This window comes from Sorghum bicolor, chromosome 5 (genome assembly GCF_000003195.3).
Source record: "Sorghum bicolor cultivar BTx623 chromosome 5, Sorghum_bicolor_NCBIv3, whole genome shotgun sequence".
Classification (NCBI taxonomy): Eukaryota; Viridiplantae; Streptophyta; class Magnoliopsida; order Poales; family Poaceae; genus Sorghum; species Sorghum bicolor.
The window spans coordinates 60,783,030-60,795,899 of NC_012874.2; the positions used below are offsets into that span (position 1 = coordinate 60,783,030).

Here is a 12,870-nt window from a genome sequence, read left to right on the forward strand (position 1 = left end):
ACAACTAAAAAATTAAATATGCGAGAACTTCATATTAGATTTAGGAGCAAAAACAATTTAAAATAAATGTCACAATTAAAGTTTTCCTTACTCAAACTATCTAAAGTTTGACCAAGTTTATAGAAAATAGTGTCAATATTTATGACACCAAATAGGTATATATGAAAATATATTCCATGACGAATCTAATGATACTTATTTGGTATAAAATTATATATTAACACTTTTGTGTATAGAGTTGGTCAAACTGAAATGGTTTGACTCGGTATTATGCTAGTTTCATTCTTTTCAAGATGGAGGAAGTAAGCCAATTACAGTTAATGAGAATATAATCAACAAAACTAACTTCACTAGATCATTATAGACTGTACTTGCAGAATTGTACCATGAAAATGTCTACAAACAAGAAAAGAAGAAAACTGAAAATAGAATGCTCATCAAATCCCAAAGTTGCTTGTAGTAAGGATAGTAACTAAGTTTAAGTGGCTCTGTTCCTTTTTCTATCAAATATGATTCTTCCTATTGCAGGAGTCAAGTCAAGTGTTCAATTGATGGAAAATATGATACCATAACCAAATTAGAGGGTCAACATAACATGAGCTTTAGTGATTTATATGCATATATTTTGTAACATTACATAGAGCTCACTACAGCTATTGGAAGCATATACACAGGCTGATGGCTGCAAAATCAAAACAAGCCATATCGTTGCAGTTGAACCATTCAAAGGATTAATTTATATAGCAAAAGAAAGATTCACAGTTCAATGAACAGTAAGCAAAGAAACTATACGCTGGAAAGCCCCATATGTTCTAGCAGTAGATGCTTGGTGAAGATAATGCAAGTAGATATAATAGTTTTGTCTCGTATTATAGACACTAGACGGCAAAACAAATCCTAATTCACAATGATAGTACTGTAGCTGATGAGATATGACAATATGAGCACTAAAAGGGCTTCTCATGAAAAGAACCACAGGAAATCTAGCAGGCCTTAAGTTCCCTTCCTCTTGTAAACCAGGAAGAACCATACCTTGGAGAGAAAGTGTTTGATAACCAGATCAGAAATTCTTGGCCAGGTTAACTTTGCAAAAGAGTGAACCCATTGCTATTTTCCAAGCAAGTGAATTTGCACATAAACTTGATGGCATCAATTATTCTACAGATTTGAACCATCTTTGTCCTTTAACAGTAAAAAACAGTTAGAAATAGATGTGTTTTGGACACGGTTTTTGCTATAGAGGAGAGTCGTCTTTGGGCTATGGCGGGGGCTCAGAAGCTTTCTTTTTTAGATAAAGGATAGTTCATATCCGGCCTCATCTATCCGCAGATAGAATCAAACCAATTATTACAGAGTTACTTCCATAGCCAAACAAGGAAGGAAAAAGCCTAAGCAAGACCAATATGTCTAGTAGATAACCATACAGTGGCACTAAAAAATTGTAAAGCTGATGTCTCTAGGTATTGCCCCGCAAGAATCAGTTGATCCTTTAGATCATCATGCCGCTGCAATCTTTCCCATTGCCGAAGCCAATGCGTTCCCCTGAAAAGAACCTGCAAAAAAGATTTTGGTCTGCATTTGTCAAAAATCACCTCGTTTCTTGTTATCCAAATTGCCCAACAAAGTGCAGCAGTTAATAACAATGAATTATACTTTTTGGTTGCTACTTTTGATCACCTGATAAAAAGATCATTTATGTCGCACGGGGTGAAATTCCAGAAAGTATATGTACAGCACGCCACAGTGATTTGGCAAAAAGTGCAATGTAAAAAGAGGTGTTGTATAGTTTCCGGAGAATGGCAGAAGCAACAATTCCTGTCACCATTCCAGTTTCGCCTAACTAAATTGTCCTTAGTTAGGATCACACCTTTCTTTAGATACCATAGGAAAACTTTTATTTTCATGGGTACTTTAATTTGCCATAAATCTTGTGACACTCTGACCCCATTGTTAATTAACTGAACATACATGGACTTGACCGTATAGCTTCCGGATGCATGTAAACCCCACACAAAGACATCCTTTTCCTGTGTTAAGTGAATAACCTGTAAAGAAGCAACTATTCTATGCCAGTTTGTTAAGTTCGCGCCCACTAAATTTCGTCGAAAGGAAATATTTAGTAGCGTAGAACTAAGCACTTGAGCCACAGAATCTTGTTTCCTCCTTACTATATTAAACAGTGCAGGAAATTTGTCCTTAAGAGGTTTATTTCCCAACCAAGTGTCTATCCAAAATCTAGTTTGGGATCCATCTTTCACTTTAAACAGACCAAAGTCCATAAAACACTCTTTAACATTCATTAAACTTTTCCAAAAATAAGAGTCTGTTGATTTTTCATACAGCTCCCTAGAGTCTTGTCTTTGATATATTTATTCCTTAAAGTTCCTGCCACATGCCATCTTCATTCAATAGCTTGAAGAGCCATTTACTCAGCAAACATTTATTTTGTATTTCCAAATTTTGTATACCTAAACCCCCCTGCTCTTTGGGCTGACATAAAACTTCCCATTTGGCTAATCGATATTTTCTTTTATTTTGGTCGCTTTGCCAAAAAAGCGAGATCGAAAGCAATCTAACCTTTCTAATACTCCCTTGGGTATTTCAAAAAAAGACATCATGAACATCGGTAAACTTGACAGCACCGAGTTTATCAAAACGAGTCTGCCCCCTACGGAAAGCAATTTACCTTTCCAACCGCTAAGTCTCTTTTCGATCCTTTCCTCAATTGCTTTCCAATCTTTGTTATTTAGCTTCCTGGTATTCATGGGTAAGCCAAGATATCGAAAAGGGTATTTACCAATCACACACCCAAATAGTTGCGAATAAAATAACTCATGTTCTTTTGCTTTGCCAAAGCAAAATATTTTGCTTTTATGAAAATTTATTTTAAGCCCCGATAGTTGCTCGAAGGTGCTAAGCAATAGCTTCATATTTACAACTTTTTCAACATCGTGGCTCATAAAGATCACTATGTCATCCGCATATTGAAGGATAGACAAACCATCCTGAATTAGATTAGGTATAACCCCTTCGACCAGTCCGGCTTCCTTTGCTCTAGCAATGAGTATGGCCAACATATCAACCACTATATTGAATAGTATGGGTGACATTGGATTGCCTTGCCGTAATCCTTTTCTTGTTTGGAAGTAGGATCCTAGTTGATCATTGACTTTAATGTTAACAATACCTCCTTGTGTAAATTTTTCCACCCATTGGCACCAAATATGTGAGAACCCTTTCATCCTTAGTGTTTGTTGTAGGAAACTCCATTTTACTTTATCATAAGCCTTCTCAAAATCAATTTTAAAAATAACCCCATCTTTTTTTAGTGAAGTTCATGTGATGTTTCATGAAGTATTACTGCACCCTCCATGATGTTTCTTCCAGGCAAAAAAGTTGTCTGTGTTGGTTTAATTAACTTCTGGGCAATGGTAGATAGTCTGTTGGTTGTGACCTTAGTGAAGATTTTGAAAGAAACATTCCAGAAACAAATCGGTTTAGGTAAAAGAATTATGGTTCCAAAATTAAGGTGATTCAGTGGTAGGATGCCTTGATGGAAATCCATGAATAGAGTCATCAGGTCATCTTTAATAATATTCCAAAAGACCTAATAAAACTCAGACGGAAAACCATCTGGACCAGGTGCCTTATTATGTTCCATTTGGAAGATCGCAGCCCTGACCTCCTCTTGGGAAAAACTATTTGTTAAGTACTCATTTTCTAGCTGAGAGACCTGAGAATGTCATGAGTTTGTGTCTCGTCCAACATTTTTTTTTCTCGAACAACGCAGGAGAGCTGCGTGTCATTTCATTAAGAAGACGGAAAAACCGGTAGGCACTGGTCCAAGTACAAAAAAAAAACTCCACTCACACACACACACTTCTAACAGGAGACAAGGCAACAACTAAAACCCCTGGTCAACCTAGACACCACCTAAGAGGCTAGGGACAGCGACCGAGCAAGAAGCTCTTGGAGCTTAGAAGCTCCAGCCAGCCCCCAAAAACTGCAGCCATCAGCTATCACCCGGAGCAGGTCCGGAATGCTAGGCCTAGCATGCTCGAAAATACAAAGAGTTTCTGTGTTTCCAAGTTTCCCAAGCTACTAGGATAACTAAAGAATTGACCCCCTTTTGCAATTCCTTTGGAACGAGCCGAAGACTTTTCCTCCACCAGCTAGAGAATTTGGTGTCCGAAGTTGAGGGCACAAGAGCAGGTAAGTGAAGAGCTTGAAGAATTGAAAACCATATCTGCCTGGTGAAAACACACCCCACAAGGATGTGCTCTATCGTTTCTTCCTCTTGATCACAGAAAGGACAAACCTCGGAATGGGGCAAGCCTCTTTTAGCAAGTCGGTCTGCCGTCCAACATCGATTGTTGATAGCTAACCAAATAAAGAACTTGCACCGTAGTGGAGCCCAACTCTTCCAAATCTTTTTCCATGGTGCAAATTTGATGGTCCCAACAAAGAAAGCCGCATAAGCCGATTTGCTGGAGTAAGCACCTGACTGAGTTAATTTCCATCTAAACTGATCAGGTACATCCTGCTGCAAGGTCAAGCCCTCTACTAGATCCCAAATATGGAAATATTCTTCAAAGACTTGGATAGTGCGTGCCCCCTTGATATCAGCCACCCACCTCTGATTAGTTAGAGCCTCAGCAACTGTCCTTCTGTTGAGAGATCTCTTGGGAATAGCTTTGACCAAATTTGGGGCAAGATCGCTAATGGTACTTCCATTCAGCCACCTGTCCTTCCAGAATAAAATTGATTCTCCATTACCTACAATACAGTCAACTGCTAGGTGAAACATTGCTTCTGCACACTGAGGAATTTGAACATGAAAACCAGCCCAAGGTCTTGAGGGATCTGTTTTTTGGGCCCAGAGCCACCGGATCCTTAGGGCCCAGCCAAGCTTTTCTAAATTATGGATACCCAATCCACCGTACTCAAGCGGGCGCTGAACCCTTTCCCATGAAACTAAACAGTTGCCTCCATTTGCCTGTTCCTGCCCTTTCCATAAAAAACCTCTCCTCCTTTTATCCACTGCCTTGATTACCCATTTAGGGAGATCAAAGGCAATCATTAGATAAATGGGGGTGGCTGTCATGACCACCCGCACCATAATCAAGCGACCAGCCCTATTCATTAGTTGTGCCTTCCATCCTGGGAGAAGATCAGCCACTTTATCAACTAGAGGCAGCAGCACCTCTTTGGAGGGTTTGTGTATAGAAAGGGGAAGCCCAAGATATGTGCAGGGGAAATCCCTGACTGAGCAATTCAGAATTTCTGCTGTAAGCTGCAGATCCTCTGTAGAGCAGTGGATTGGAGAGATTGAGCTCTTGATTAAATTAGTATGCAGACCCGAAGCATGACCAAACAGATCTAGGATAGTCCTGATAACCTGTAGGTCCAACCTACATGGTCGCAAGAAAACCACAGCATCATCTGCATAGAAGGAGATTCGATGTCTAGCATGTTGCACCGCAAGAGGCTGGAGCAATTGCTCTCTAGTTGCATATTCCACCAAATAGTTCAGAACATTCATGACCAGTATAAAGAGCATGGGGGAGAGGGGGTCACCCTGACGGAGGCCGCGCCGATGAAAAATAGACGCACCCGGCTCACCATTAACCAAGACTTGAGTCGAAGAGGTTGATAAAATCAGACAAAGAAGGTCACACCACCTCTGACCAAAACCCACATGTTGCAGAACTTCAAGAAGAAAAGACCATGAGACCGAGTCAAAGGCTTTGGAGATATCTAATTTGAGCAAAATATGTGCCTCCTTTTTTCTATGCAAAGTTTTCACCATTTGTTGGACAAAGAGGAAATTATCTTGGATGTTCCTTCCTTTAACAAAAGCACTCTGATTTGCAGCGACCAAGGAAGGTAGAAGAGGGGCTAGTCGGTTGGCGAGAACCCTGGTTACTAATTTAGCCACGCTATGAATCAAACTTATAGGTCGAAAATCTTTAACTTGAAAGGCCTCTACTTTCTTGGGGAGCAGAGAAATGAAGGCTGTGTTCAGCAATCTAAATTTGAACACATATCCCTGATGAATAGCTGATAAGGCCGACATGAGATCCCCTTTTAAGATGTTCCAACATGACTTATAAAAACGGCCAGTAAAACCATCTGGCCCAGGGGCTTTGTCCAAGGGCAAATCCTTGACTGTTTTCCACACTTCTTCCTCTGAAAAAGGAGCATCCAAAGAGGAAAGATCATGTTGCTGTACCCCAATCTCTGAAAGATCAATAGTGTAGTCTCGACCTTCGGCTGTTCCCAACACATTCTCGAAGAAATTGAGAACCGCCCCATGCTTGGCTTCCTGCGTGACAGCAACCTGATCTCCCACTTCAAGTTTGGCAATGAAATTTTTTTTCTTCCTGTATCTGGCCTGTTGGTGGAAAAAAGCCGTATTTGCATCCCCTTCACGCAGATAAAGAATTCTTGAACGTAATCTCGCAATGGTTCGCTCCAGAGAGGCCAAACCAAGACAATGAAGCTTAAGTTTCTTCCTTAACCATTCCTCACTGTCAGATAGTTCCCGAGAGTCCCTTGCAATTTCCAGTCGATGCAGGATTTCTTTGGCCATTTCCAATTGTAGCTTAATATTTCCAACCTTTCTCTGGGCCCATTTCTGTAGGTCCCTGCTGAGGCGCTGTAATTTCAGGAACAAGCGTTCAACTGCACAGTTGGACTGTACAGGAGCATCCCAATTCGACTGGACAGCCTCAAAGAACCCCGGAACCTTTGTCCAAAAACTCTCAAAATGGAAACGTCTCTTACCACTAGTTTGAGCTTTCAGCCCCAGGATGAGTGGGCAGTGGTCAGAGACAGTTGACGCTGCACTCTGTAATACTGAATCGGGAAAGATATTTTCCCAACCGATACAACAGAAAGCCCTATCCAATCTGACAAGGGTGGGACATCTTCTCTCATTTGACCAAGTATATTTGCGACCCAAAAGAGGAATTTCCTTAACCTCAGTATCATCCAAGAAACGCCGAAATCGACCCATCATTGCCCTGTCAAGATTGGCATTATTCTTATCAGCTGCCTGATAAATAAGATTGAAATCGCCAGCAACCAGCCACGGCCCATTACACAGGCTATGGACGTTCCGAAGCTCTTGCAGAAACATCATTTTTTCTTCATCTTCCTGCGGTCCATAAACACCAGTGAACCACCAGTTCCGGCCCTCCTGTTCTGAAAAATGAACACAGATTGAGTATGTGTCGACTCGGGACGCAACTGCTTGACAACTGCTGCTCTTCCAAGCAATCAAAACACCCCCCCGAGTTCCTTGTGCCGGTAGAGCGACAAATTTATCATAAGCCGACCCGAACACTGACAAAAATAACCGCTGATTCATATCTGCCACTTTTGTTTCTTGGAGACAAACAATCTCCGCATTACAAGATTGAATAACATCCCGGACCGAATTGCGCCTGTCTTTTTTATTAAGACCACGCGCATTCCAAAAAAGGATTGACGAAGGATTCATTTGTAAACAAAGGAGTGAGCGACCTGACAAACCTCAACTAGAAACCGAAGGTCAGGTCGGTCGAACGCACCTGCTCTCCTTCTCCTACTGTCCATCCAAAGATGGCTGCCAAAGCAGCGACATTGGATTCGGAAAGCAACCTGCCAAAAAGTTTACTGTACTTGTCTTGGTCAGCAGGATCGATTTTCTCATCGGTCCCAAAGCCTAGACTCTTCATAATCCTCTTTTGCGCCGCACTGACAACTGGCCCTGGAGAGCAAGGCGACGCGCCAGCAACCCTCCTGCTGCGGCGAGGTAGGGACCTTATCGGTGGTCCCTTGGCCCTTCTCTTGTGAATCACCGGCTGAGGAAGTAAAGCATTAATGGGTTTGCTAACCTTGTTGAGCCTGTGCAGCGGAGAAGCTAGAGGTGCCTCAGCAGGGGTGCTGGCATCCAGCACGGATCTGGCCGCACGAGAGCGGAAACGCTTGCGGGAGTACACCTGAGGGAAGCCTGCAACCATCCCAGAAGGCAACAGGACACACCCCGGCTCCTCCACTGGCCCCCGACTAGAACCAGGAGCAGGAGTATGCGGAGTGCCCAGGGCGGGGAAAAAGTCCGCGTGACCAGGGGCGGCGCCGTCTTCTGGAGCAGGAAAGGTGGCGGGAGAGGCCACAGGGCCATTCGCAGGGGGCGGCGAGAGGAGCTCTGGAGGGGAGGCCACTGGGGAGCGTTGAGGCAAACACGGCGAGGCCGGAGATAAGGCTCCATCCGTAGCCAAGTCAGTAGGGGGACTCACGCCGGAGCACGCCCCCACCGGCTGGCCGGGGGAAATCCAGACCGTAGCCTCACCCATGCTCGGACCAAAATTATTCACGTTAGCAGCTTCCAATTGGGAGAAACAGCCCAGCCCATTGGGAACATCAAACTCAAAATGGTCCAAGACTGGCCCAAAGGCGCCATCCAAGGAGATCGGCCCACGACCCACATTGAGCCTCGAGGGGAACTCGTCGTGGGTGCGCACAACATCGATGTTCGAGCTACCCCCCGCGACATCCTCGGGACTGCGCGCAGCCACCTCATCAATTTCTGCCGCCAACTCATCGGGCACCGAGACCTCCTCCCGAGCACGCGACACCACAGCGGGTGTAGGGCGATCGACACCTGGAGAGACATGCACCTCGGCAGCCTCCTTAGCAGCCGCTGCCAATAGCTGAGAGCCAGACCGGCCCACATGAGACATCCCCTGGACGGTCTCAAGCAGTAAACCGTCATGACCGGAAGTTCCGCCTCCCATCGGGCCTGAACTAGGAGGTGACGAGGGAAAACGAACACGCCGGCGACGCCTTGCAGAGTCATTGTCATCCTCATCCCCTCCGTCAGAGGGAGGAGGACTCGGGTCCAAACCCCCCGGGCGGAGAGCATCAGAGAACTGCAACTTGATAGGGTACGCCAAAACCCTCATAACCGGAGGATTCTCCACGACGGACGTTGGTGGCTCCACCACCCAGAGCTCCTTCGTAGATGGAAGTGCAGAAGGGTCTGAACACCAGGCCAAGCACCGGAAGCAAGACAAGTCCACAAGTCCAAGGGTATCAGGATGAACCTGCTGAACCCAAGCATGAGGACTCAAAAAACGATCCACCGTAGAGGTTTCCCAGACATGGGCAGGAATGCCGCGAAGCTCAATATCGATCAAGAATGGCAGAACACAACCACGGGCACCAGACAGCCGACTCCATCGCTTGCATAGGAGACTGAAGTTGTACGTGGACCAGCTAACCGGCTGCTGCAGACCAACCAAACGATCAACCAAGGCCAAGTCAGGAAGAAACAGCAAGTAACTTGATGGAGAAGCTCGACGAAGCACCAGAGAGCTGGCAACCACATCGATCCTGGCAGCAAGCACTGCTGCCACCTCATCTGCCGAAGCAAGCGGTTCATCCCCGATTACAGTCACTGTCACCGCCCTTGCAAGATCCTCAACAGCACTGGCCACCTGATCACTCCAATCAATAATGCATGGGGGAGGCTTCACCGCATCACAGGACGCCTCCGGCAGGGCAGAGCCTGGTTGCGGTCCAGATACCGGAGCAGGACGCTGCCAGAAACGCGGGCGACGACGGCGACGCGAATGTCCAGCCCGTGGTCCTTGATTCTGGGTTTGCCTCTCTCCAGTCTCCCGTGTACCACCATCGCCACCAGCAGCACCTGCCGGGGAAGACCGTTGCAGGGCGGCAGCATTGGCAGCACCGTGGGCCGGGGAAATCCGTTGCCACACGGAGACACGGGGCACAACAGGTCGAGGAAGAGCATTCCGCATCCTACCAGAGCCACCAGCCATGCCCGCCCCAGCGCTGGACTCATTTTGGGCCGGAGAAATCCGTCGCCACACAGAGACGCGGCCAGGAGCAGAACGAGGACGGGCATTCCCATCGCCGGTGACCCCAGGGCACACATAGGAGCAGTGTCCCAGGGACCGGCAGCGAAAACAGCGCGTCTTCAGGCGACATTGGGCAGCAGCGTGCGATGGCGAGAAGCAGTTGAAACACTTGCCGATGAGGTCCACTGGAGTTGGGCGGTGTGGAGGTCGGGCCGCTCGCAGACGCCGACGACGAGCGCCACGAGACTCAGCCTTCTGCCACCCAGCTGCAACGGGATGCAGAGCGCCGGACGAGAAAGCCGCCCTCCCAGGGCGGTCCCGCCGGTGGAGCGTGATCCTCGGCGCCCACCTAGAGGACGTCGGCTGGGGGGCGGAGGCCCCCACAGGAGCCGCAGAAGAACCATTGCCCGGATGGCCGCCGGCCACCACAGGAGTCGGACTGTCGCCCATAACCACATGTCCGCCTACTCCTGCCGCTGAAGACCCAGCACAGGACGCGCCGGATGAAGACAGCACTACATCGCGGTAGGAGGGCGGGGAGCCCCCCGAGGAAGACGAACTCGGGCTCCCAGCGCACCAGCGCTCCGTCTTTGAGCGCCCGCGCGAGACGAGTAGAGCCGCCGGTGAAGGAGCAGAACTGGGAACGAACGTCTGGGAGGGAAGCGCGAACGCCGATTGGGTGGCCGTCGGGTTCGGAGTGAACTCCGGCGGGGGGCTGGTGGGGGAGGCGAGACGTTGGGGGAGGGAGGCGAGACCTCTCGTCCAACATTATATTGGATTTAGTTGATGACCCAAACAGATTTTTATAGTAGGTGGTGATATGCTCTTTGAGTTGGGCATCACCACTTATTATATTATTCCCATCCTCTAGCTGAAAAATACGAGTTTTTCTGTGTCTACCATTTGCTAATAAGTGAAAATATTTTGTATTCACATCACCTTCTAATAAGTGTTTGACTTTAGCCCTTTGGTACCATTTAAGTTCCTCCTCCCGGAGTAGCTCAGCCAGCCTCTCATTTAGCACATGTTTTAAATTTAATTCAAATTCAGTAAGTGCAGCTAATTCCGCCTTTCTATCCAAATCATCCAGCTTGTTTAAAATTGCTGTTTTTTCCTTCTTGTATGCACCACTTTCACTCTTTGTCCATCCTCGGAGATATTGGTGAAGCCTTCTAATTTTGGCTTGCCACCTCTCTATGGGCGAGCCATGGGCTGGTGTACTGTTCCATACATCACTTACCATCTCACAAAAGGTCAAAAGCCATCTCTCAGCAACCACTCCAATTCGAATTTGAATTGGGGCTGATAAGATGAAGATGGGTTATTTGTGGAGAAGAGTAGAGGTGTGTGGTCAGAAATTTCTCTAGTTAACGCCCGTACTGTGGTATGTGGATAATTTTCCTCAAAACCTGTGCATACTAAGATTCTATCAAGTTTTTCAAACGTTTGATTTTGTAGATGATTAGCCCAAGTAAACTTCGCCCTGACATTTCTATTTCCCTAAGATTTAAAGAGTCTATCACAGCATTAAACATGAAAGGCCATCTACCATTAAAATTATCATTGCTTTTCTCATCCGGCCTTCGGATAATGTTGAAGTCGCCACCTATAACAATAGGTAAAGCTTCTTTAGAACATACCCTTACAATTTCAGAGAGGAAATGGGACTTTTGATCCATGTGTGCTGGGCCGTAGACCGAAATCAGGTTGAACTTAAAATCAATTTCCCTATGTCTAACCTTAAAACATATAAAGAAATCCCCTTCCTCAATTTCCCCAATGTCAAAGGATAACAGATTTATTCCTAGGATCATGCCACCGGACCTACCTCGTGGAGCCATGCAATGCCAAATAAAATCTCTGCCTGCGCAAATATTATTCAAAGTGGATTGCGGGAAATTGGCTCTACCAGTCTCCGATAAGGCAATGAAGTCTAAGTTTCTTTCTTTTGTTAGATCCGATAGAAATCTATATTTCTTAGTGTCAGCGAATCCATTACAATTCCATAAAATGCCATTCATTTGGAGCCTGGTTTAGTAATTTTTGTCTTTTTCTGCCGCTGACTCCTCCGTGAGCCTTTCTTTTGTGATATAGAGGTTTGTAGACACTTAGGGTCACAACCCCCATCACCTAGCCCCTCCGAGATTTCTGAACAAATTAAGTTTAAACCTTCTACGCCTAAATAATCATCATTAGAACAAAGTGACGAAGCATCATCTACTAATTTTTTGCTTTCCTCTGCTAAACAAATATTCTCACTCTCACTCATTCTAACTCTTTCTGAATGTTTGGTCGAAAACCGGGCGAAGACACAGAAAAATAATGTAATGCAAGGGAGACACATGCACATAAATTCGAGAACCACATATTTCATTAATTTTTTCTTGAATATACAAAATACATGATCAACGAAAAAATGTCTTCTTCCGTCTTCAGCGTCATGCTTAAGGAGAGGTCTGACTTGTAGAGAAAATTGCGTAGTTCGCCGATTTCCGGGGCCTGTTGGGCGCGTCCGGTTAATTACATCCGCAAGACGAGCTTCCGGAAAACATCGATTAAGCTGCGCTTTATGGTCATCAAATATATTGATCGCCGTCATAGCCATATGCGATATACAGCATAATAATTATGGGTGGCTTTATGTCGCCGAAACTCGGTCGTGACATCGCCATCGCCACGTCGGAGTAATAAACGGAATATGTTAATAAAGGGAGTGACTTTCGCCTCATCGGAGCCCAGTCACGTACGTCGGCCTTCATTAACACGGACTCGTGTAAGTTGCCTTTGCCTCGTCGGTGCCCAGCAACGATGTGTCCGGTCCCGTTAATCGGGACATGTAGATGGACTAGTGACCTCGCCTTGTCGGCACTTGACTAGAGTTCCGCCTAGCTTTGTCGGTACTAGACGCAAATAGTAGAAATCCGCCAAAAATCAATAAGCGGCAAAGTATTGCTTGAACGATGCTTTCTCATTACGAAATCGGATCGACAGCCTCCCGGCATCA

The 12,870-nt window shown here is 45.8% G+C and overlaps 1 protein-coding gene across 1 annotated transcript; it reads right to left on the bottom strand.

Moving 5' to 3' along the window:
• On the bottom strand, positions 1,184 to 9,945 carry LOC8066050. Its single transcript, XM_002450857.2, has 2 exons — positions 7,881 to 9,945; positions 1,184 to 1,553 (listed from the first exon to the last, which is right to left on the bottom strand). Exons 1-2 carry the CDS (start codon positions 9,825 to 9,827, stop codon positions 1,389 to 1,391), a joined length of 2,112 nt encoding a protein of 703 aa, XP_002450902.2. The 5' UTR covers positions 9,828 to 9,945; the 3' UTR covers positions 1,184 to 1,388.

Coding starts and splice junctions, on each gene's coding strand:
- LOC8066050 (XM_002450857.2), bottom strand. CDS start 9,827: ATGGCTGGTGGCTCTGGTAGGATGCGGAATGCTCTTCCTCGACCTGTT. Junction 1,554..7,880: donor CGCTGCACAGGCTCAACAAG/GTTAGCAAACCC, acceptor TCTTTTTTGCAG/GTTCTTTTCAGGGGAACGCA.